Here is a 26,159-nt window from a genome sequence, read left to right as displayed (position 1 = left end):
GAAGAAGGAAGACGCAGTAATAAACCACCTGAGCTTCAAACATGAGAGTCCATCACACTTTGATCTGCTGCCTCTTTCTCAGTGAGTATATCCACTTTATATTTCTCTCATTTTTAATTTGTTTTTCACAATAATCGTAATATTTAACAGTTTTAACAGTGGAGTCTGTTTCGTTACATCTCTCGTCAGAGGTGGGTAGAGTAGCCAGAAATTTACTTGAGTAAAAGTAAAAAGTATGTTGTGAAAAACTCAAGTACTGAGTAACTGATGAGTAACCTGTTCGTTTAATGATGACGGCAACAAATAATGCACAAAAACATAAAAATAGCAATGAACAAATTCAGAGCCAAGAATATCTCTTAAGCAACTAAAACAATTATAAATGAAATAATACATTAAAATAAAATAAATTAAGGCAAATTGAGCCACAATAACTTAATAACAGCACAATAGGTTCAGTAGGCAGAGATTACAAAGGAAAAGAACAAGTTAGCCTTTACGCAAACCATAAACTCTGATAGGTGTGGGCCGCACCTGGGAACACACTGTGCACTTCTGATTGGTGTTTGTATGCATGCGTGTGAGTGTGTGTGTGTGAGTGTGTGTGCATGTGTAGCAACATGATTCACAGCACCCAGTTTTCTGACAATTATGCACTTCATTGTTTTTGCAGCTTCCTGTATTCTACAGCTAAATGTTTTCCTTGTCATAACTGTACACTGAGGTTGCAGGGTTTCTATCATGGTCTTGAAGGATGGTGTCTCAACCACAGAAAATGGTTGATTGGCTCGACATACAAAATTTAGCACAAGCTTGTCAAGTGTTGTCTGTGTTACCCGCCGTGAAGAGACAGTAAGGGAACTTGTGATCTTTGCATTCTTGATGGGGGGTTCCTCAGAAGAAGACGATCTTCTCTTTCTGTGTGATTCTATCAAGTCTGTGTATGTTGTCAATTTATTGGGGTGAACCCTCTGTTGACAGAAAAAATATCAATGAGGCTACAGGGAATTTATCCATTAAAATAGACTCATCACCACACCATGATGGCGGGATACCATGACTTAAATGTGTGAAAAAACATACAGGTAGGACCTAACAGAAAAAATAAGTTAATAGAAAATAAATTGTTTTATTCACTGAAATCAACTGGCAAAACTTTAGTTTTCACTTTATTTCCTCTCCATTTGTGGCTAAGTTACTCTGCTTTGCTGTTCACTGACTGTGTGTTTGTATCAGTCTGCGGCTCTGTGTGTGTGTGTGTGTGTGTGTGTGTGTGTATATTTATCTGTCTGTCTATGAGGCTGCAGTGCGTTAATAAATTACCCCACACTCTATATTTGACAGTGATTCATAGCAGGGCGGCTAACATCAGCCCACGGTGACAGCCAAAATATCTACTAACGTTACTTATGTGCTTCCTCAAATTTGACGTTGAGTTTATGCAAGCTGAAATGTCCACTTGTTTGGGGAGACACATAAGAGGCGCATTACATAACTGTTTTTTTTGGTTGTCTGAAGCGTGAACATCGATTTTATGTGAGGCCAGGGGTGTTCTTCCTCCTCTGGTTGTCGCGAAGCGCTCGTTGTTGTGTCTGCCATTGTGTTCTGCTTCTTTGCTGCCGGTGTTTGCCGCTGAAAGTTTGTGTGCAGTTAGTCATGTGACCGCCTGGCTCTGTTTGATTGGTGAAACGGAGTTAAACGTCACCAGTGACTACATTTGATTGCATTAGCGAGTAGCGAGCGTAATGTAGATAAATGGAGCGGAGTAAAAGTAGCGCTTCTTCTTCACAAATATACTCAAGTAAAAGTAAAAAGTATGTTGCATTAAAACTACTCTTAGAAGTACAATTTATCCCAAAAGTTACTCAAGTAAATGTAACAGAGTAAATGTGGCTCGTCGTCGTCGTCGTCGTCGTCGTCTTCTTCTCCCGCTCACCCGGATCCGGGACGCGGGGGCAGCAGCCTTCAACACTTCCACCAGCTCTTCTGGGAGAATCCCGAGGCGTTCCGAGGCCAGCCGAGAGATATAATCCCTCCAGCGTGTCCTTGGTCGGCCCCCGAGGCCTCCTCCCGGTGGGACAGGCCCGAAACACCTCCCCGGGGAGGCGTCCAGGAGGCATCCTCACCAGATGCCCGAATCTGAATTTGTTCATTGCTATTTTTTTATTTTTTTGTGCATTATTTGTTGCCATCATCATTAAACTTCAAGGCCTCAGGGCATGATGGGAAATGCCTGGCTCTCCTCTGATCTATGAGCTGATTGGTTTAGATGTTGGATCGATAACATGATGTTTTATAGACATTTTTTTTGTTTAATTGGAAAGATTTTGATTTAATTAATCTGATTTTACATTATGAAGTTTTGTTCTAATATTTAACAGTATAAATGTTGTGTGGTGACTGCATACGTCCAGCCTATATTACAGTTGTGAAGCCTAAGTCTTGTGTTTCTGTGACTTCCTGTTCAGACTGTGAAGGCGACAGCAAACTGTCTTGACTGCAGCTTGTTGCCCCCTGCTGCCCCCACCTGCTCTTGTCTGCCCTCCAGACGAAGTGCAGTTCATCTTGAGCGAGTCTGATTATCAGACTAAACCTGCTGGGCAATAAAATTAAGTTTTATCAACTCTGGTATCAGTTCATTGGAACCAGAATCAAAGACATTAATTACAGTTAAAATCTGAATCTTTTTGACAACATCAAAACTGAATCAAATTGTGTTCGACTGTGGTGGAAGTAGGAAGCTCCCACTGTGACTGTGTAAATGTGAAGCAGGAATTATTATCATTAGACCGCAGTATCTTATTGGAAAATAATAAGTGATTGTTCATCTCTTTAACAGTGCTGCAGGATGTTAAGACTGGGCTCATTAATGCAGAAAGACGCGTCTATACAGGAACTGAAGGAGGAGACATCACAGTCTCTTGCTCGTTTATCCTCAATGGAAATACGAAGATCTTCTGTAAGGACACATGTGAAAAAAAAGAAGACATTCTCCTTGAAACAACAGAAGACAGAGCTGAGAGAAGCAGATACAGGATTGAATATGAAAGAGGGGGTGTTATAGAAAGAAAAACTCTTTATGTGAGCATCACACAGCTGAGCATGTCTGACTCTGGACGGTACTGGTGTCGTTTGAAAAGAATTGGTCCAGATGGATACGAGGAGTTTGAGATCAGAGTCATAGAAGGTGAGTTTCTACTGAAATTATAGAAATGTTCCTCCATGTCTCTGCAGGTGTGAAGAAACTTTCACTGGTCCCTGACAGCTATTTATGTTTCTAATAACCTGATATGATAAAAAAAACTTAGTGCTGCTTATTTTCATCACTGTGAACACCTGTTAAAGCTCAATATAACAATGAGTTACTCACATGCAGACACACGGGTTTATCTGAATATTAATGACCCAGACAGTTAACCTACTGAACCCAGTGTTGTAATGATTAAAAAGTGTTTGCCTGTTTGTAGATGACTGAGTCATTTCACTGACATTTAGTTTCCAGCCTGTAACATCAGGAGGAAAACATCCTGTCATCCCGATTTATCTGTATCAGTTACTGATTGTTTCATTGTTCACAGCTTCAACCCCTTCAAAACCAAACTTGACTCTACGACCGTTGTCAACTTCACTCCCATCATCCTCCACACCTTCAGCAGCCACCAATCAGCTTGAGACATCACCTGCAGGTATGTTACACATACAAAGGTGTTTCTCAGCATAAAAAAACACTCTGAGCTCTAAGTTTCTCTTTTCAACAAAAAAAAAAGTTTACACCAACAATTGAATTCTAATCCTTTCTGCTTTTCCTTTTTAAGAATTTGTTGTTAAGCTACTGTCAATGAAACTCAACACTTCCTGCACAGATTTTATTCTTGTGCTTTAAGGGACACATTTCTTCCCTCTACTGATTGGCTTTATTAATTATTAGAGATAGTAGATGTTCTTTGGTCCCCTTTCTCTCTGTGTTCTATATCTAGCTGTGATTTGGGGACCAGCCTTTATTTGTTATTGGTTACTGGTTATTCTGGTTTATATTTCAGAATTTGCACTATATTTTGATAGATGTGTTTTTATTACACAAACTGTAATGACCATAAATGTGAAAATACTACAAATAAGTAGTGTTGAGCTGCTGCTAAACAGTAATACAAAAATCAGTTCTTGTTTAATAGACATGACCCTGTTTTTGTTGTTCACAGCTCCGAATATTTCTCCTGAAAACAATGAAGAACCGTCACAGATTTGTCTGCTTTATCCTAAATACAATTAAAATAAGATTTAAAAAAAACTGATCAAGATTATTTAATTATAATTAAATCTACAACACAATAAAGTGTGCAAATTAAATGGCGTGAATACTTTCTGAAGCTGTATTTCTTGTAACAGGAAGAATTTCCATCCTCTTTTCTTCCCCTCTCTCTTCCTGTCTCTTGTCCAGGTTTCTCCCTGGTTTTGGTTGGTTGTGTGGTGGTCGTCCTATTGGCTGTTGTTTTGTTGCTGCTCAACAAAAAAAAGATGAAGGACTCTTGTGGTGAGTTACCTTCCAACCGTATCTGCACCTTTTAATAATAACTAATTTTAAGAATGAAAATCTTGTATCTTTTCTGCAGGTTTAAAGACAAAAGGAAACTCGGACAACAGCAACATTGAGGTGATTTTTTCTAACTAATCTTTCTCTGTTTCCTCTCACTGTGGCCTTTACAGTTACTGCTACTGCATTTGTTTTCAAGAGACAGACACAAACATGAGTTGGTGGATTTAAATAGTCACGCTTTTCACAGAAAGAAGAAGGGCTTAAACATGTCACAAACCACAACTACATAGTTCACTTCTCTGTATGCATGACAAGATGTTTCAAACGCTCCAAATACACAATTACTGCTTCCACTCCTGCTTTCAGCACTACGACTGTATCTCAGCTGTGCTGTCATTTCCTGTCAAGTCAGTAAAGTTGCTGCTGTTTCTTTTTACTTCAGTGTGTCGCCCATGAGAACTGTCCTCCACCCTCTACATGTGAAGACTCCACCTACATGAGCCTCAATCCAGCCAGCAGGGACCATGACCAAATCTACTCCACACTCACTCACATATACACATAATTTTTTTAATTTGTCAAAACATGATGAACAGAAAGTGACATATAATAATACTTATTATCATTAACAATAATAATAATAATTTTAGTAGCAATTACATGATGAACAATGTTGTGATAATAATGACATGGCAACATTTTATATATGCAAACAATACTAATATATAATAATCATATAATGTAGTGTAATATTGATAAAATATAATACTGATACCATCCATCATGATGATAAATTATTATATTCATGTAGTTAGAGTGGGGGAGAGGCCACACCAGAACGGTTAATATTTCATGTGACTCTAGATAAACAGGGACGTGACCTCAAACTAGTGTGAGTGGCGGAGGCATACAACCGCAAGCCCGTAATTCTAGTTTTTTTGTTCCTGCTTTGGACAACCCCCAGACCTTTCTGGGGGGGGGGGGGGGTCTGTCCACTGAGGAGAGATACATTTCTTTTTCCTCGCCCCGTAAGACAAAGGGAGGGAGGTCTCCCCAGGTCTTGCCCCACATGTCGCCCAGAGGCCAGGCAGGGAACCTACATCCTCCACGTCCATCCGATCCAGCCCAGCCTCATCCTCACCCAGTCCAAAGTAATATAACTAGTAATGTATAATATATAAGAGACAATACATATAATGATATAATAATACAAGTCTTACACACAACTTAAGTTATACTGTCTGAATTTAGACCTGGATTTCATTACTGTGCAGGTTCATGTTGTAATGTCAGGGCATAATACGAAATGAAACATCTCTTTTTAAGATGCTGCAACCAGAAAATGTTTGTAAAAAAGAAAAAAAAAAAAAAAAGACTAAACTATCATTTGATTATTAAAATTGTTGATTTTCTGCCAATGGACTCAATTAATTAACTTATAGTTGCAGCTGTAGTGGTATCTAATTTTCTGCAGTGACGCGCCCCTACATTAATGTTCTCTGGGAAGTGTGAATGTTTGGCTTTGAGTGACAGTACTGATACAGAGAGCCGCATGATTATAGTTTATATTTCCTTATACAGGAAGTGAGAATTCAAATTACAGAAACCCTAAATTTCAAATTAGGGTCTCTATAAGAACAACAAGCATGTAAATATTACAAGAAAAAGCAAATGCTTAAGGGTCTAAATAAGATGACAAATAGGAAACGGGAAATGAAGCCATCAGGTGAAAAAAGGACATAAGAGAAACTTGTTTGTTCAGACAGGAAGCTGACTGTGTATGTGCTTTATGGTGGGATTTAAAAGCCACAATGCCAGCAGACTGAATATCAAATACTCTTAAGTTTTGTTTTATTATCTCAGTCTTATTACAATGTTATGTGCTTTTTATTGATTACTGTTTTATTGTATAAGTCAGACATTTTCTAATGCATATCATTTCTTAAATTACTCTCGTTCACAGGAGCAACCCTGTCTTCTAAATAAACACACTTTGCTAAAGAAGTTTTGGGAGAATATATTTATTCCTTACACAAATCATTAATGTAGATTGTTGGACACAGAAAACTTTGGACTTTGGAAAAATCTCAGTCTTGTATCTCATCTGTTGTTGATAAGTAGCTTCTCTGATTTTAGTTTTACACTCCCATAACAGCGGGACTCATGATGAACTGTGTCTAAACAAGATGTATCATAATTGATGCAGCAGCTTCCTCCTTGTCTGAACCTGGGACCTACGTTACCCACAATGCAACTTGGGATTCAAGTGAGTTATCCTAGTAGCAGCTAATGTAGCCTCTAGCTTCAAGCAGAGATGTGCAGTCAGGTAAAAAGGCAAAAATAGACGGAGGAAATTCCCTTGATGCCATATTGACATCATACCAGCAACAATACATAAAACGGACACCTTCCATTATAGTTGAAATACACTATACTGCCAAAAGTATTCACTCAACCATCCAAATAATTGAAATCAGGTGTTCCTATCACTTCCATGGCCACAGGTGTATAAAATCAAGCACCAAGGAATGCAGACTGTTTCTACAAACATTTGTGAAAGAATGGGTCGCTCTCAGGAGCTCAGTGAATTCCAGCGTGGTACTGTGATAGGATGCCACCTGTGCAACAAGTCCAGTCGTGAAATTTTCTCCTAAATATTCCACAGTCAACTGTCAGTGGTATTATAACAAAGTGGAAGCGATTGGAAACGACAGCAACTCAGCCACGAAGTGGTAGGCCACGTAAAAATGATGGAGCGGGGTCAGCGGATACTGAGGCGCATAGTGCGCAGAGGTCGCCAACTTTCTGCAGAGTCAATCGCTACAGACCTCCAAACTTCATGTGGCCTTCAGATTAGCTCAGGAACAGTGCGTAGAGAGCTTCATGGAATGGGTTTCCATGGCTGAGCAGCTGCATCCAAGCCATGCAACACCAAGTGCAATGCAAAGCGTCGGATGCAGTGGTGTAAAACACGCCGCCACTGGACTCTAGAGCAGTGGAGACCCGTTCTCCGGAGTGACGAATCGCTCGCAAACGGTATTTGTCTGACTGCATTGTGCCAAGTGTAAAGTTTGGTGGAGGGGGGATTATGGTGTGGGGTTGTTTTTCAGGGGCTTCGCTTGGCCCCTTAGTTCAAGTGAAAGGAACTCTGAAGGCTTCAGCATACCAAGAGATTTTGCGCTTCTGGAAGAATGGTCAAAAACTCCCATAAACACACTCCTAAACCTTGTGGAAAGCCTTCCCAGAAGAGTTGAAGCTGTTATAGCCGCAAAGGGTGGACCGACGTCATATTAAACCCTATGGATTAAGAATGGGATGTCACTTAAGTTCATATGTGAGTCAAGGCAGGTGAGCCCATACTTTTGGCAATATAATGTATGTCTGGGCTGAATCTGAATATGATACAGACATGACAAAATATGAACATACATTTGAACTGTTTTAGCAGCTGCATGTGGAGAGAGTGACACTTCAGTGACACTCTCTGTCACAAATAAATCAGAAATTAATTTATAATGAAAAGAAATTCAACATTTGAGTAACTTGCAAACTGTAGCTGGAAGCAGCAGCAGTTGAGGTAAATTTTACACAATGACATTACAGTTCTGCCACCAACATGGCAGTGCAACTTCCACATGGGTGTCAAATGGCAGTTCCTGTGTTTTTGTTTGTTTTTTTTAGCTTATATGTGTTCACACTTTCTTATTAGAAGTTCCTGCTTTCAGTGTGTTATGCAGACAACTGTTACTTTGACACTAAAGTAAACTTAAAAACTTTCCTGACTAACTCTGGAGTCATGAGGAGCTTTACCTCTGCCAAGGAGGTCATGTTTCCACCTGTGACGATTTGTTTGTCGGCAGGATTATGCAAGTACTCAACCAATTCGCACAAAACTTGGTGGGACATGGGACATTGGTGCAGATCTGGTTAAAGGGCAGAGGCAGGACCTTGATGTAAATGATGAGACATTTTTATGGTGTAATTTGATGCAGATCCATATAAAAATCTGGGTCCAGATAATAATCTGGATCTGCTGGAAGAAAATCAGAATCTGCATCACACACAGTTGTACTTATTATTAACAGTAAGTTACAGTGCTTACAGTATATATTAAATGCAACTCAGCATTGTGACAATTCATTCATTTTTGGAGCTGTCAATCATCTGTCCACCAGCTCTGGATTGGACGAGCTATGCATTAGCAGAGGACATCCTGGACAGGTCACCAGCCTATCACAAGGCCGACACAGAGATAAAAAAAAACATTTACACTCACATTCGTGCTTCAAGTGAAAGTGGACTTGAGGAGAGGTCGGTGTGTGCTGTTCGGAGGTGGGACATTATTTGGAGAAGTGACAAGTTCCTGGTTCAGTAGTAAAGAAGGATGATAACAGCGTGAAAACATCAGAGCCTCAGACATGAAAGTCTATCACACTTTGATCTGCTGCTTCTTCCTCGGTGAGTATATTCTCTTTTTTCTCTATACCACATCTTAGGCCTCCATTTTCTTTTCTTAGAGTTGGGTCAATGGTCAGTTTCTTGTGAGTGGTTTGATACAACATGATGCTCTTTAAAATTACATGTGCTTTTTACTTTCTTAAGATAAAGTTTGAAGTAAGGAATGGGGAGTTTCCAGAAAGTAACCTGACTATTTTCAGTTGGTGTCCCTCAGTAAAGTAGTGGAACCAACAAAAACTTCACATTTCCATGGAACAAGTTTTATTCAGTTGTTTGACTGACTGCAAGTAACATTTTGTTTCTGTTTGGTTAAAAAGCATTTCAACTATTTTTTTCACATTTCTGGAATCAGCTCTGGTTCTGCTTATTTTGTCCTTCAGCCCAGCCACAGTCGAGTCTGTTATAGCTTCTCTGCATTTAAACCATCTAGTGCATTAAAGGAGGAGAAACATGTGAGTCATAGTGATGCTGCCAGCATTTCAAAGCCACACAGCGTGGATGAAACTTCATGTGCTTGTTGAGGTTCATAATGTTTCAAGTAAAACAATAACTAGGTGCTAGTATGATCACTGAGACACTTGTTGCTTGCTGTAGTCATTCATCCTGTTCAACCTGGTCATCAAAAGGCTCCACTTCCAGCGTCCAGTTATATGATGTTAATATGAGGCTTCAGTGCTCTGAGTGAGAAAAATCAAGTGTGCACTAAGAGTACTAATATACGTAATGTGGATTAACTTCTGCAACAGAGTAAATGTTGACACGTTCATTCACGTGTCAATTCACAGAAGATTTCAAAGCAGGTTTTCAGGAGCTTGAAGTCCTTGCTGACAGAGTCTAAATGAAATCAAATTACTGTTGTATAACATTGTTGCACCAGCAGTCACAGTCTGGTTGAACTGGGCAGATCCCGGTGTGACTCTGTAGGTGTGTGTCAGTGTGAAGCAGGATTTACTGTGATTGGGCTGCTGGTGGTAACTACTGATCGTTCATCTTTTCAGCAGCACTGCAGGATGGAAACACTGGTCTTAATGCAGAAATCCCAGTTTATGAAGGAGTGGTGGGAGGAAGCATCACAGTTGAATGTCGTTTTTCTTCCACTGGAGGAAAGAAGTACGTCTGCAGAAGCCAATGTAAAGACATTCTCATTAAAACAAATAAGAACAGAGAGAATAACGACAGATACAGCATCATGTTTCAAGACAGACCGTCTGGTGGAGGAGATCTGCATGTGACCATCACACGGCTGACACAGTCTGACTCAGGGCGGTATGGATGTGGTCTTGACAAGTTATGGTCAAAAGACCCATACAGAGAGTTTGAGATTATTGTCACAAATGGTAAGTTTTCTACTGAAAGACATGAAAATGTTTCTTCATGTTTCTGGACTTCAAAAAGTTTTCAATTGTTTTAAATGACCTGATATTTAATCAACTGCATTGCCTTTTATATCTGTGAACAGTCATTCATTTCCTGTATCAGTGTTATTTAGGATTAAAATTATATACTTAGTATTTAATAATCAAATGAATTCAAATCAATGTTGCCTTTTTTTTTTTTAAAGCCTCCTGTAAGATCAAGGAGCATTTCATTTCTCTCATCAGGACAACAAAGAAACAACTCTTAACGAAATCAAAAGTACACTCTTGTTTCTTTGTTGTTTGTAGCTCCATCTACTTCAAAACCAACTTTGACTCTTGGACCTTTGTTAACATCAGTCCCTTCAGCCTCCACACCAACAACACAGAGTTTAAGAAGTAGCACCACAGCTTCTTCCACTGAGCAGCAGCAGACTGAGAGAGCTGGAGGTTCAGGTATATTCTCATTTTAAACTCCAGTGTTCCTCAACATAGAACAAGCTAACAGGTGTGTATTAGCATTATTCGTGAACTTAACTATTACTGTCAGCCGAATAAATAGATTCACAGACTATTTCTTGTATCTAAAACAATGTTGGAGCGTCTCAGGCGCCCTCTAGTGCTCTGATGGTGCACATGGTTTAGTTCACTCCTGCAGCAGGGTGGACAAAATAAGTCTCAAAACACAGTAGAGCTGAAGAACCTCTGCTTTGAAGCCATAATGTCGTTAAAAAGAAAATAAAAAATAAACTTAGACCAAACCAAACATGGCATTCAGTTATTACACATACGACAATGAATGTATTAGAAAGGTAAGAGGACCCACAGAGAGACGACATGTACGGGGCCCAGATCAAGCCGGGCCTTCAGAGAAGCAAAATTGCAGCTTCAGCATCAGTTTACAGTTAGCATTAGCAGCTGCAGCTACCCTCCATCCTCAGTCACACCATCCTTTACTGCTTTCTCCACTGCTTTGTTCATTAGTTGTAAGATATTCTTTTGCAACCATTTCATTATTTGACAAAAGCAGCCTCGTCACAAGGTTCACTCAGGAACTGTTGGCGTGAATCACACTGTCTTCCTCAGCAGATGGAGATGCCCAGTTGTTGTCAAATTTCCATCAATTCTTGGCATTATATTGATAATCGACTAAATCATTTCAGACATCTCTCTGGTTTCAGCCTCTCAGATCTGGGGATGTGTTTCTTTTCTTTGTCATATGTGACAGTAAAATAAAAATGAAGATATCAGTGTGGGCTATAAGAAACTGTGAATGCCAGTTTTTCACAGTGTTTAAACTCTTCATAGACTGATTGATTTAATAGAGAATATAATTAGCAGAATAATCGAAAATAAAAATGATTGTTAGTTGCAGCCCTAGATAAAACCTGCTGAACAACGGTTTCAGGTCTTAAAAAAATGGAGATGACATTATGATACTACCTTGCCAAGCCTTCATTAGTCCTTTGCAGACAGCCAGAAATACAAACACCTGCCAAACAAGTGGTTTCTACGAGGAATAACTCCATGTATGCAAAGACATGAATTTGTTTGAATGTTTGTAGCTTTATTCTATCACAATATGACTCTAATGTTTTTAATAATGTTAGTTGGCAATACGATAATCATCCAACTATTGGTATTAGTATCAGTGTAAACAACCTGTCCCACAGTTCAAACTACCACAGGTGTGCTGCGGTACCTGGGTCTGACTGTAGTCGCACTGATCCTGCTCTCACTGGGTGTGCTGATACTGCGCCGGAAAAGAGCCACTAGACCCAAAGGTGAGACAAAGACACACACACACACACACACACACACACACACACACATACACAAATCTTAACCTCATTGTTCACTACTGAGAGAAACCACAGCTTTGTGTCTTGTTGTTGACTTTGTATACTTTTGCACCACCTTTTAAAAATCCCTTTGCATTCAGTCTGAGCACAAGCACACCTTTAAACATCCACGTGCATATAAGCATTGTTTACTCTAACATCACATCTGGACTGTGACATAAACCATAAGATGCTAGTGAGACTATAGAGCTGCTGCTCAACTAGTTCGGTTTGGGGAGATGGTTCAGTGTACTGTTGATCAGCTGATGAGTGCTTGCATTACTCATTAGGGAGATTTTTCTCATTTTCTATGAAAGCGGTTGGCTATGGACAAAAGCAAGACATGAAACCAGATGATGTCGGATTAATCCTTTAACAACAAAGTGTAATGGTTTAAACTCCATGTTTTTCAGGACCTCCTGGGGAGACTGCGTACGCTGACATCACAGAGGTGAGGCTGAGTACATTCGGGACATCATTAGTGTTTGTGAAACCAGGTGATCTCGATACAAACCAAAGCCTTCTCCTCCTCCTGCAGGACAACCGAATGTACGAGGAGATCAGAGAGGACAGAAACAGCAGACACCCTCCTGTGGAAGTGTTTACGGTTTACGCCTGCGCCAAATACACTGAACCAAACGCAGTCGAAACCCCAGACGACTACAGCTTGGTGACTGCCACTGCAGCCATGTCTCAGAACAACGTAAGGAAAACCTGTGGCAGGATTTTAGTTTCAAGATCAGCAAACAGAAACCAAAGGAAAAAGGAGACGTCGCTGTCGGTTTCTTGATATCAGAGCCGAGACAATTTAGTTTAATATTAGTTTGATGGCTCCATCTGTGAAGGAATGTTTCCTTCATTATGTCTTAGGTATAAGCATGTTGTGCTTATCTTTATACAACAATAAAATATTAAATGCTAAAAAGATTTGGTGGCATGCATAAAAACAAACCGGTGGTTAATGTTCAGCTTGTACCATGGCTGAAATGTGAGCGTGATAGTCTGAAGATTCAGTACAGTAGCCATTAGAAGCACCAGCATCCTCTGACTTACGGTGGCCCTGAGGGCTCAATGCAGTGTTTGCGTTTGGTCAGTTGCGGTGCGTTGAGCCCTCAGGGCCACCGTACTTACTGCACCAATGTCTTTTATAAGAGATGACAAACTTTTCTCAACAGATACAAACGATAGTGCTGTTCAGCTTCTTCTCATGTATGTTTTATTGAGATTTATATTAGTGATTACTATTAATAATTCTTAAATATAATGTTGACCATGTCATTTTTTAAATGAGTTTTGCACTAAACAACAATGATTATAATCAGCAGAATAAGAGTAAAACAATCCACAAGTTCAAAGGTGTGACCTCCTTGTTTTCTTCTTCCAGGCTGAAGACGACTAGATTTAAACTCGCCTTCTCTGAGGTGGTCAGCGTGCTCAACAGCGCCCCCTGTGGTACTGTTGGCAACGTCGTCTACTCTGTCCTGAAGCTTCGCCTCTTCTGTTCTCTGTGACTTTGCCTCAGCTGTAACTTCAACGCTGCTGCTTCCACATTTACTTTCTCAGTGGCCAACAGGTGGCAGGCAAAACTAGTTACTGTAAATCATGTGAAGCGTTGGCTTTATGTCACCATGAGTGGTGACACCTGTTGTGACTGATTTTTAGGTGAGGAAGAGAAGGGGGGAGGTCGAGAGAGAAAAAGCAGGGTGGGAACCACAGGTTGAAGAAAAAGAGGAAATAGGATAATTTTAAGGATGCCAATATGTACGTTACATTTCTTTATAATTTCAGTTAATTAGGCTGAACGTTAGTGTTTGTCTGCATCTGTTTTTGTCAATATTCTATTATTATCATTAATCTTAAAGGTATCAGCTATTTATTTTGAAGGAATCTGTTTTCTTTTTTAAGGGATCTAATTATTTGAGTATTAAATTTTTTTTGTTAATTTCAGATTATTATAAGAAAAATATGTGAGCCATCAATAAAACAGTTTTATTTTTAACATTGTCTTGGCTACGTTATTTAAAGAAGGGAGCAGCTAGAAGTAAAGAAGCCTGGATTTTAATTGTACATATTATCAGGTTAGTTTCCCTTTAAATGGGTTAACCTTCATGTGAGCTACCTCTATTAACAAACCCAAATGGTCCTATTGTTCCAGTGTAAACTGGCGACTATATTCAGTTTTTCATAATTAATTAAAACATTAACTTGTGGAATTACAGTCTATGGGTCTCCATTTTTCTGTTTAAAGATACAAACACTCATTTAAAGTTAGATCATGAAACTTTTCCACATTAAAATGTCTAAAAATAACTAGACATATATCTTTTCTTGGAGTTGTGTAATGAAATTATCCCAAATGTTTCTAGCAATTTTCAAGCCTGGAGAAATACGTAATATTAATCAAGGTAACAGTCATTTTCATTTGGTCAAAGAAATGCTTGATGCGGAGGGGAGGAGAGACGAGTTGAGTGTGTGTTGTGTTTGGAGGAGGGACTCCTGGTTCATCAGTGAAGAAGGAAGAGAGGCAGCGTTAAACCATCAGAGTCTCAGACATGGACGTCCACCACACTCTGATCTGCTTCTTTCTCAGTGAGTAGAATCACTTTTTTCACTCTTCTTATCACCCAATTTTTCTGAGATGTGTCACTTGTTATCTCCAATACTTAAGTTGTAGGATTTTCCTTTCTCTGAAATAAAATCTTCTCCTCCTCTTCTTTTTTTTATATATTTTATATTTGCCTTTTGTTGTATTCAAGCTGTTGGACGAAGAACAGTTAGAATTATGTTGCATCAACTTGTCAATTGGCTGAAACACTAATGGCTTCACAACAGAGGAATATCTCAAATAGATTCTGCAAAAAGATTGAATATGTTAGCTGCAAGTTGCTACCAAAGTAAATCTACACCGTCAGTGACTCTTGCTTTTCTTAACTTGCTGTTTGCTAAAAAACTGTTAAGTCAAACTGAGGAGAGAAAACAATTAATTTCCATTAATTCATCGGAACAGCGCTGCAGCAGTAAACCACAGTCTGCAGCCTTGTGGTCAAACTGAGAGCTGTGCATGTGAACACATCAAATCCTCATTTCACATGTAAAGAGGCAGTGAACTGATCATGAACTCATGTTGTAACAAATAGAAAAATGAAAAAGAAGAACTTCCATCCTGGTGCTGAGTGTCTGCCGACATCTCTAATGTGTTCAGCTGCTCAGACTGGTCTGGTGTAAATGGGATTAAAAAAAAATTCCTACATTTTAGCTAGCTGGATAAATTCATGAAAAATCACAAAAATGGTGACAAGCTCAGATCAGACAGATGCAGCTGTACTGGTTGGAAGTCGACTTGCAGAAATAAAAAGTCTTATATGGTATATTTTTTCTTTTTTTAACTGTCATGAGAAATTTCCAGTAAACTGCTCTTAGCAACCGCTACCAGAACTTCTGTGTCGACTGAAAATCAATAGGACATATGATACTGATTGGTTAAGACCAAACAAATTAGCCACCAACTTCAAGGCCTCAGGGCATGATGGGAAATGCCTGGCTCTCCTCTGATCTATGAGCTGATTGGTTTAGATGTTGGATCGATAACATGATGTTTTATAGACATTTTTTTTTGTTTAATTGGAAAGATTTTGATTTAATTAATCTGATTTTACATTATGAAGTTTTATTCAAATATTTAACAGAATAAATGTTGTGTGGTGACTGGATACGTTCAGCCTATATTACAGTTGTGAAGCCTAAATATCTTGCAGATTAATAATGAAAACTTATGTCTTGTTTCTGTGACTTCCTGTTCAGACTGTGTAGGCTACAGCAAACTGTCTTGACTGCAGCTTGTTGCCCCCTGCTGCCCCCACCTGCTCTTGTCTGCCCTCCAGACGAAGTGCAGTTCATCTTGAGCGAGTCTGATTATCAGACTAAACCTGCTGAGCAATAAAATTCAGTTTTATCAACTCTGGTATCAGTTCATTGGAACTCAGTTAAAATCTGAATCTTTTTGACAACATCAAAACTGAATCAAATTGTGTTCGACTGTGGTGGAAGTAGGAAGCTCCCACTGTGACTGTGTAAATGTGAAGCAGGAATTATTATCATTAGACCGCAGTATCTTATTAGAAAATAATAAGTGATTGTTCATCTCTTTAACAGTGCTGCAGGATGTTAAGACTGGGCTCATTAATGCAGAAAGACGCGTCTATACAGGAACTGAAGGAGGAGACATCACAGTCTCTTGCTTGTTTTTCTTCCATGGAGATACGAAGATCTTCTGTAAGGACACATGTGGAAAAAAAAGACATTCTCCTTGAAACAACAGAAGACAGAGCTGCGAGAGGCAGATACAGGATTGAATATGAAAGAGGGGGTGTTACAGAAAGATCAACTCTTTATGTGAGCATCACACAGCTGAGCATGTCTGACTCTGGACGGTACTGGTGTCGTTTGGAAAGAATTCTTCTAGATGGATACAAGGAGTTTGAGATCAGAGTCATAGAAGGTGAGTTTCTACTGAAATTATAGAAATGTTCCTCCATGTCTCTGCAGGTGTGAAGAAACTTTCACTGGTCCCTGACAGCTATTTATGTTTCTAATAACCTGATATGATAAAAAACTTAGTGCTGCTTATTTTCATCACTGTGAACACTGGTTAAAGCTCAATATAACAATGAGTTACTCACATGCAGACACACGGGTTTATCTGAATATTAATGAACCAGACAGTTAACCTACTGAACCCAGTGTTGTAATGATTAAAAAGTGTTTGCCTGTTTGCAGATGACTGAGTCATTTCACTGACATTTAGTTTCCAGCCTGTAACATCAGGAGGAAAACATCCTGTCATCCCGATTTATCTGTATCAGTTACTGATTGTTTCATTGTTCACAGCTTCAACCCCTTCAAAACCAAACTTGACTCTACGACCGTTGTCAGCTTCACTCCCATCATCCTCCACAGCTTCAGCAGCCACCAATCAGCTTGAGACATCACCTGCAGGTATGTTACACATACAAAGGTGTTTCTCAGAATAAAAACCACTCTGAGCTCTAAGTTTCTCTTTTCAACAAAAAAAAAAGGTTACACCAACAATTGAATTCTAATCCTTTCTGCTTTTCCTTTTTTAAGAATTTGTTGTTAAGCTACTGTCAATGAAACTCAACACTTCCTGCACAGATTTTATTCTTGTGCTTTAAGGGACACATTTCTTCCCTCTACTGATTGGCTTTATTAATTATTAGAGATAGTAGATGTTCTTCTGTCCCCCTTTCTCTCTGTGTTCTATATCTAGCTGTAATTTGGGGACCAGCCTTTATTTGTTATTTGTTACTGGTTATTCTGGTTTATATTTCAGAATTTGCACTATATTTTGATAGATGTGTTTTTATTACACAAACTGTAATGACCATAAATGTGAAAATACCACAAATAAGTAGTGTTGAGCTGCTGCTAAACAGTAATACAAAAATCAGTTCTTGTTTTATAGACATGACCCGTCTGAGGTGTAAAAACACCTGGATTTCTTCTTATCAGCTTTGTAGCATCTGTTTTCATTATGTTTTTGTTGTTCACAGCTCCGAATATTTCTCCTGAAAACAATGAAGAACCGTCACATACAGGTCACAGATTTGTCTGCTTTATCCTAAATACAATTAAAATAAGATAAAAAAAAAAACTGATCAAGATTATTTAATTATAATTAAATCTACAACCCAATAAAGTGTGCAAATTAAATGACATGAATACTTTCTGAAGCTGTATTTCTTGTAACAGGAAGAATTTCCATCCTCATTTCTTCCCCTCTCTCTTCCTGTCTCTTGTCCAGGTTTCTCCCTGGTTTTGGTTGGTTGTGTGGTGGTCGTCCTATTGGTTGTTGTTTTGTTGCTGCTCAACAAAAAAAAGATGAAGGACTCTTGTGGTGAGTTACTTTCCAACCGTATCTGCACCTTTTAATAATAACTAATTTTAAGAATGAAAATCTTGTATCTTTTCTGCAGGTTTAAAGACAAAAGGAAACTCGGACCACAGCAACATTGAGGTGACTTTCTCTAGCTAATCTTTCTCTGTTTCCTCTCACTGTGGCCTTTACAGTTACTGCTACTGCATTTGTTTTCAAGAGACAGACACAAGCATGAGTTGGTGGATTTAAATAGTCACGCTTTTCACAGAAAGAAGAAGGGCTTAAACATGTCACAAACCACAACTACATAGTTCACTTCTCTGTATGCATGACAAGATGTTTCAAATGCTCCAAATACACAATTACTGCTTCCACTCCTGCTTTCAGCACTACGACTGTATCTCAGCTGTGCTGTCATTTCCTGTCAAGTCAGTAAAGTTGCTGTTGTTTCTTTTTACTTCAGTGTGTCGCCCATGAGAACTGTCCTCCACCCTCTACATGTGAAGACTCCACCTACATGAGCCTCAATCCAGCCAGCAGGGACCGTGACCAGACCTACTCCACACTCACCTATACATGATACTGTCTGGATTTATACCTGGATTCTGTCGATGTGCAGGTTAATGTTGTGATCTCAGGCATAACACGACTTGAAACATTTATTTTTAAGATACTGCAAGCAGGAAATGTTTGACATGTTTATTTAACTTGATTATTAAATAGTTACAGCACTGATACAGAGAGCTGCAGCATTATAGTTTATATTTCCTTATACAGGAAGTATGAATTCAAAGAATTCAGACAAACAAAATATAGGGTTCTATAGGAACAACAAGGATGTAAAAATTACAAGAAAAAGCAAATGCTTAAGGATATAAATAAATGACAAATAGGAAAAAGTGAAAAGAAGCCATCAGGTGAAAACAGGACATAAGAGAAACTTGTTTGTTCAGACAAGAAGGTGAACATCATCTCAGTCTTAATACAGTGTTATGTGCTTTTTATTGATTACTGTTTCATTGTATAAGTCAGATATTTTCTAATGTATATAATTTCTTAGATTACTCTTTCGCACAGGAGCAACCCTGTCTTTTAAATAAACACACTTTGCCAAAGAAATTTTGGGAGAATATTTTTATTCCTCACACAAATCATTTGTTTTGGTTTGTGTAGATTGTTGGACAAACAAAACTTTGGACTTTGACACCAGAGACAAATGTCAAAGCCATGCATCTCATCTGTTGTTGAGAAGTTGCTTCTATGATTTTAGTTTTACACTCCCATAACAGTGGGACTCATGATGAACTGTATCTAAACAAGATTTATCATAATTGATACAGCAGCTTCCTCCTTGTTTAAACCTGGCACCAACATTACCCACAATGCAACTTGGCATTCAAGTGAGTTATCCTAGTAGTAGTTAATGTAGCCTCTAGCTTCAAGCAGAGATAAGGAGCAGTCAGGTAAAGTCACTTCTTTTAAACTCAGCATCCACAGATGTTTTTTTATTTTCAAACAAGCGCTGAGAGATGTAAAGTGTGGAGGTTTTCTTGATACATTGATACAGCATTATATTTTCTACGAAACACACTAAACATCCACAACCAAAGCAAAACAAGTTGTATATGAATGAAAAGCCAGGAACACACTGGCTGCGTTGTGTGTGCGTTGCCACTGTGGACCATCTTGGTTTTCATTTTCCCGCACATGGTAACGTGTTAGAGTGGACACACTGGCTTCATGAGACACACATCTCACGCCTTGCAGCCACGTGGTGTGATCTATTTTTCACAAAAAGACCTGTTAATATAACATAAACATATTGACATCATACCAGCAACTTTACATAAAACTGACACCTTCCACTATAGTTGAGATATGTCTGGGCTGAATCTGAATATGATAAAGACTTGAGAAAATATGAATATATTTTTTAACCGTTTTAGCAGCTGCATGTGGAGGGAGTGGCACTTCAGTGACATTTTCTGTCACAAATAAATTAAAAATTAATTTATGATGAAATGACATCCGACTTTCGAGTAACCTGCAAACTCTACGTAGAGAGATAGAGCTGGTAGCAGTAGAGAGGCAGCAGAGATGTAACTGGCATGCATACACACATGTGCTTCTTCGCAGCAGCTCAGCAACATCAGCCGCAACACAGGCAGTGTGATCCCGGCGTAACTTTTAGGAGACAGTGTTGTAGCAGTTATGGAGGAATCCAGTCATGATTGCTTTTGATTGGTTACAAGTGATATTAGGTCTGTTAAGTTTTTCTTCTTCTTCTTTTGTGGAAATGTTTTTTTTATGTTTATGTTTCTTTTAAGATTAAAAAAAATAATAATATCAAAGAAAATTATGACATCATGGAGTTCATTTTTTATCTAGACAGTGTGGTTGTTTCTGGATGTTTTATGTAAGAAAAATATGTCTTGTGTCAATGTGACTTCCCATTCAGACTGTGAAGTCTACAGGAAACTTTTCTGAATGCACTTTGTTGCCCCTTGCTGCCCCAAACTGCTCTTACCAGGCGCAGTTCCAAGGGTGTAGGTTTGGTCTCAACATCAGTAGGGACGCAACAACCCCGCCACTCCTCCAAAACAAAGAGATTGATTTTTTAATGTCTTCAACCAAACAGTTTATTCTGAAAGTAAATTCAGAAATTTACATTCAGAAAAGCCCATGAGCAAATGTAATATATACTTGTGTTGAATTTCCATAGAAAAAATATATGTATATATGAAGTAAAATCATATATGTAATACGGTATAGCCTATGCATGTGAAAATTACATTTGAAACCTGTTACAAATTGGAACAATATCATATGTTGACATATAAGTCTAGCTAATAGAAACATGCATTGTAGTATGTGTGTTTATATCATAAGTTTATAGTATAAACATATGTAACATGAATATATATGCATCCCAAAGCCTATCAGTCTATGTTCATTGTATATGGGTTATATGTATGCATTGTTGTTTTAATAAAGTTGCATTTTACTATGAGTATTCCATATGTGTTATAAAATAATATCTTCATATATCCAAGGGATGTATATATGTCATAATAATATATCCTCTTATAGATGGCACATATGGTTACATCACTCTTGATATAGGGAAAAATATGTCATATACAGTATATTTTATAATTCATAGTATAGTAAGGAATAAAAATCAAAAAACACCATAGTATAATATTTAATAAAAATGTGAAATAACATCATAGTATATTAAGGCATAAAAATGTCAAAATAAGTCATAGTATAGTATGGCATAAAAATGTCATAGCGTAGTATGTCATGAAAATGTAAAAACACGTCATTGTGTAAAAATATCAAAAAAAGTTGTAATATAATATGGAATAAAAAGTACATTGTATAGTAAGGCATAAAAATGTCAAAGAACGTCACAGTATAATGAGACATAAAAAGTCATAGTATACTATAGCATAAAAACATCATAGTATAGTATGGCATAGAGATGACAAAACACTTCATAGTATAATAAGGAAAAAAAATAGATTAAAAAAAAGTCATACTACAATAGGGCATAGAAAGTCACTGTAATACTTATAGTATAAGATAACAATGTCAAAAAATGTCATATCTTAACAAGGCATAAAGAGGCATTTTTTTGACGTTATTATATCTCAAACTTCCTTTACTTCTTAAAGTGGTGGATTGATAGAGCAGTGCCTAGAGTTGTTGCCTTACAATCAGAAGGTCATGGGTTCGAATCCCATCCCTGGGATGTTTGTGTGTGCACTTTGCATGTTCTCCCTGTGCTTATTAACTTCTCTCAGATTAGTGTGACATACTACACCATTACATTTTTACGCTTTACTATACTATGAAAATTTCTATGACATACTACACTATGATTTTTTTTACTACATAGTATACTATGACGTTTTTTTGACGTTCTTATACCTCAAACTACCTTTGCTCATTGAAGAGGTGGATGGATAGAGCAGTGCTTAGAATTGTTGTCTTACACTCAGAAGGTCATGGGTTCGACTCCCACCTCTGGGACCTTTGTTTGTGGACTTTGCCAGTTCTCCCTGTGCTTGTTAACTTTGTATGCCGCAGTATAGTGTGACATTTTAATACATACTATACCATTCCATTATTTGTAATTTTCACGCCTTACTATACTATGACAATTTCTATGACATACTACACTATGATTTTTTACTACATAGTATACTATGACGTTTTTTGGATTTTTTCATAACTCACACTACTTCTCTTTTCAAGAAGTGGATTGGTGGAGCTGTGCTTTGACCTGTTGCCCTACGATCAGAAGGTTATGGGTTCGAATCCAAGGTCTAGGACCTCTTTTTGTGGACTTTGCATGTTTTACTTGTCCTTGTTAACTTTATATGCCTTAATATATTTGTGATGTTTTAATACTCAACCATTCCATTTTTTGTCATTTTAATGCCCTACTATGCTATGACTACCTGGGGCCTTTCTGTGTGGTTCATTCTTGACTATGCTATGATATTTTTATGCCTAACTATACTATGTAGTTTGTTTTTTACATTTTTATGATTATTACATTTCTGACATTTTTATGCCGTCCGATACTATGACGTTTTCAGACTTTTTTCTCTCACTCGTTTAAAAAAATCTTTTTTATTACTTTCAAGGCCTTGCTATACTATGACATCTTTATATCTTTTACACTATGGTGTCTCAATACCTTATTAAACTATGCCGTTTTTTTCACTTTTTTTACCATACTATACTGTGTCGTTTTTTTCACTTTCAAGGCCTTGCTATACTATACCGTCTCTATACCATGTTATAATATGACATTTTTTGATGTTTTTACATATTATTATACTATGTCGTTTTTTCACTTTTTTTGCCATGCTATACTATGTTGGTTTTTTTTTACTTTTTTTACCATACTATACTATGTCGTTTTTTTCACATTTTTTTCCGCCATACTATACTGTGTTGTTTTTTTCACTTTCAAGGCCTTGCTCTACTATGACATCTTTATATCTTTTATACTATGATGTTTTGTGATGTTATTATGCCTTATTATACTATGTTGTTTTTTCATTTTTTTAGTCATACTATACTATGTCGTTTTTTTTACTTTTAAGGGCTTGCTATACTATGGTATCTCTATACATTATTATACTATGACATGATTTGATGTTTTTATGCTGTATTATACCATGTCGTTTTTTTCACTTTTTTTGCCATAGTATAGTATGCTGTTTTTTTCACTTTTTTTGCCATACTATACTATGTCATTTTTTTCACTTTCAAGGCCTTGCTATACTATACCGTCTTTATAATATTTTATAATATGACATTTTATGATGTTTTTATACTTTATTACACTATGTCGTTTTTTCACTTTTTTAGCCATACTATACTATGACCCCTTAATACCTTATGATACTATGACATTTTTTGATGTTTTTACATATTATTATACTATGTCGTTTTTCACTTTTTTTGCCATGCTATACTATGTCGTTTTTTTCACTTTTTTTTCGCCATACTATACTGTGTCGTTTTTTCACTTTCAAGGCCTTGCTCTACAATGACATCTTTATATCTTTTATACTATGATGTTTTGTGATGTTATTATGCCTTATTATACTATGTTGTTTTTTCATTTTTTTAGTCATACTATACTATGTCATTTTTATCACGTTTTTCACCATACTATACTATGTCGTTTGTTCACTTTTTTTGCCATAGTAAAAATAGTATTTTTTGCCATAGCATGCTGTTTTTTTCACTTTTTTTTTGCAATACTATGCTATGTCGTTTTTTTCACTTTTTTTTTGCAATACTATGCTATGTCGTTTTTTTCACTTTCAAGGCCTTGCTATACTATACCGTCTCTATACCATGTTATAATATGACATATTTTGATGTTTTTATACCTTATTACAAGATGTCGTTCTTTCACTTTTTTCGCCATATTATACTATGCTGTTTTTTCACTTTTTTAGCCATACCATACTATGACACCTTAATACCTTATTATACTATGCCATATCTATACCTTATGATACTATGTCGTTTTTGATGTTTTTACATATTATTACAATAAGTAATTTTTTTCACTTTTTTTTGCCATACTATGCTATGTCGTTTTTTTCACTTTCAAGGCTTTGCTATACTATACCGTCTCTATAACATGTTATGCTATTACAATTTTTGATGTTTTTAAACCTTATTACTAGATGTCGTTCTTTCACTTTTTTCGCCATATTATACCATGACACTTTAATACCTAATTATACTATGCCATATCTATAACTTATGATACTATGTAATTTTTGATGTTTTTACACATTATTATACTATGTCATTTTTTCACTTTTTTTGCCATACTATACTATGTCATTTTTTCACTTTTTTGCCATACTATACTATGTCATTTTTTTCACTTTCAAGGCCTTGCTATACTATGACATCTTTATACCTTTTATACTATGATGTTTTGTGATGTTATTATGCCTTATTATACTATGTCTTTTTTTCACTTTTTTAGCCATACTATACTATGTTGTTTTTTCTTTTTTTTGCCATACTATACTATGTTGTTTTTTTCACTTTCAAGGCCTTGCTATACTATACCGTCTCTATACCATGTTATAATATGACATTTTTTGATGTTTTCATACCTTATTATACTATGTCGTTTTTTTCACTTTTTTTTTTGCCATACTATACTGTGTAGTTTTTTTCACTTTCAAGGACTTGCTCTACTATGACATCTTTATATCTTTTAAACTATGATGTTTTGTATGATGTTATTATGCCTTATTATACTATGTTGTTTTTTCATTTTTTTAGTCATAGTATACTATGTCGTTTTTTGACTTTTTTCGCCATATTATACCATGACACTTTAATACGTTATTATACTATGCCATATGTATACCTCATGATACTATGTCGTTTTTGATGTTTTTACATATTATTATACTATGTCATTCTTTTCACTTTTTTTGCCATACTATACTATGTCATTTTTTCACTTTTTTTGCCATAATATACTATCTCATTTTTTTCACTTTCAAGGCCTTGCTATACTATGAAATCTTTTTATCTTTTATACTATGATGTTTTGTGATATTATTATGCCTTATTATACTATGTCTTTTTTTCACTTTTTTTGCCATACTATACTATGTTGTTTTTTTCATTTTTTTTGCCATACTATACTATGTCATTTTTAACACTTTTTTCACCATACTATACTATGTCGTTTTTTTCACTTTCAAGGCCTTGCTATACTATACCAGCTTTATAACATGTTATACTATTACATTTTTTGATGTTTTTATACCTTATTACAATATGTCGTTTTTTCACTTTTTTCGCCATAGTATACTATGTCGTTTTTTCACAGTTTTCGCCATAGTATACTATGTCGTTTTTTCACTTTTTTCGCCATATTATAACATGACACTTTAATACCTTATTATACTATGCCATATCTATACCTTATGTTACTATGTCGTTTTTGATGTTTTCACATATTATTATACTATGTCTTTTTTTCACTTTTTTAGCCATACTTTACTATGTTGTTTTTTTCATTTTTTTGCCATACTATACTATGTCATTTCTTTCACTTTCAAGGCCTTGCTATACTATACCGTCTCCATACCATGTTATAATATGAAATTTTTTGATGTTTTCATACCTTATTATACTATGTCGTTTTTTTCACTTTTTTTTGCCATACTATACTGTGTTGTTTTTTTCACTTTCAAGGATTTGCTCTACTATGACATCTTTATATCTTTTATAGTATGACATTTTTTGATGTTTTTATACCTTATTACACTATGTCGTTTTTTCACTTTTTTCGCCATAGTATACTATGTCGTTTTTTCCCTTTTTTCGCCATAGTATACTATGTCGTTTTTTCACTTTTTTCACCATATTATAACATGACACTTTAATACCTTATTATACTATGCCATATCTATACCTTATGTTACTATGTCGTTTTTGATGTTTTCACATATTATTATACTATGTCATTTTTTTCACCTTTTTTGCCATACTATACTATGTCG

The 26,159-nt window shown here is 36.7% G+C and overlaps 3 protein-coding genes and 1 long non-coding RNA gene across 4 annotated transcripts in view; all 4 read left to right on the top strand.

The window, feature by feature from the left end:
- On the top strand, positions 1-6,516 carry LOC130175015 (uncharacterized). Its single transcript, XM_056385275.1, has 6 exons — positions 1-81; positions 2,840-3,187; positions 3,579-3,686; positions 4,439-4,531; positions 4,611-4,651; positions 4,977-6,516. The coding sequence occupies exons 1-6, from the start codon at positions 42-44 to the stop codon at positions 5,097-5,099; spliced, it is 753 nt and encodes a 250-aa protein (XP_056241250.1). The 5' UTR covers positions 1-41; the 3' UTR covers positions 5,100-6,516.
- Positions 6,517-10,011: 3,495 nt separating this feature from the next.
- Positions 10,012-14,154, top strand: LOC130175194 (trem-like transcript 4 protein). The gene is made up of 6 exons (XM_056385537.1): positions 10,012-10,329; positions 10,657-10,803; positions 12,021-12,131; positions 12,602-12,639; positions 12,727-12,891; positions 13,573-14,154. The coding sequence occupies exons 1-6, from the start codon at positions 10,182-10,184 to the stop codon at positions 13,585-13,587; spliced, it is 624 nt and encodes a 207-aa protein (XP_056241512.1). The 5' UTR covers positions 10,012-10,181; the 3' UTR covers positions 13,588-14,154.
- Positions 14,155-14,537: 383 nt separating this feature from the next.
- The window catches only part of LOC130174640 (CMRF35-like molecule 5), a 34,903-nt gene continuing 23,281 nt past the window's right edge, over positions 14,538-26,159 (top strand). Inside the window, exons 1-2 of the mRNA XM_056384678.1 lie at positions 14,538-14,777; positions 16,341-16,686. Of these exons, the coding sequence (XP_056240653.1) occupies positions 16,350-16,686 (337 nt within the window). The 5' untranslated portion in view covers positions 14,538-14,777; positions 16,341-16,349. The remainder of the gene's footprint in view (positions 14,778-16,340; positions 16,687-26,159) is intronic.
- Positions 17,766-19,194, top strand: LOC130174641 (uncharacterized). The gene is made up of 4 exons (XR_008828613.1): positions 17,766-17,803; positions 18,010-18,102; positions 18,182-18,222; positions 18,548-19,194. It is a non-coding gene; the product is annotated as an uncharacterized LOC130174641 (long non-coding RNA).

The sequence above is a fragment of the Seriola aureovittata genome, chromosome 9 (genome assembly GCF_021018895.1).
Source record: "Seriola aureovittata isolate HTS-2021-v1 ecotype China chromosome 9, ASM2101889v1, whole genome shotgun sequence".
NCBI classification, from domain to species: Eukaryota; Metazoa; Chordata; class Actinopteri; order Carangiformes; family Carangidae; genus Seriola; species Seriola aureovittata.
This window is presented reverse-complemented; position numbering and strand designations above follow the sequence as displayed.

Excerpts from the sequence above, each read along its gene's own strand:
- LOC130175015 (XM_056385275.1), top strand. The coding sequence starts at position 42 with ATGAGAGTCCATCACACTTTGATCTGCTGCCTCTTTCTCA. Across the intron at positions 82-2,839 it reads GATCTGCTGCCTCTTTCTCA|TGCTGCAGGATGTTAAGACT; the intron begins GTGAGTATATCC and ends TCTCTTTAACAG. Across the intron at positions 4,532-4,610 it reads AAAGATGAAGGACTCTTGTG|GTTTAAAGACAAAAGGAAAC; the intron begins GTGAGTTACCTT and ends TCTTTTCTGCAG.
- LOC130175194 (XM_056385537.1), top strand. The coding sequence starts at position 10,182 with ATGTTTCAAGACAGACCGTCTGGTGGAGGAGATCTGCATGTGACCATC. Across the intron at positions 10,330-10,656 it reads TGAGATTATTGTCACAAATG|CTCCATCTACTTCAAAACCA; the intron begins GTAAGTTTTCTA and ends TGTTGTTTGTAG. Across the intron at positions 12,640-12,726 it reads CGTACGCTGACATCACAGAG|GACAACCGAATGTACGAGGA; the intron begins GTGAGGCTGAGT and ends CTCCTCCTGCAG.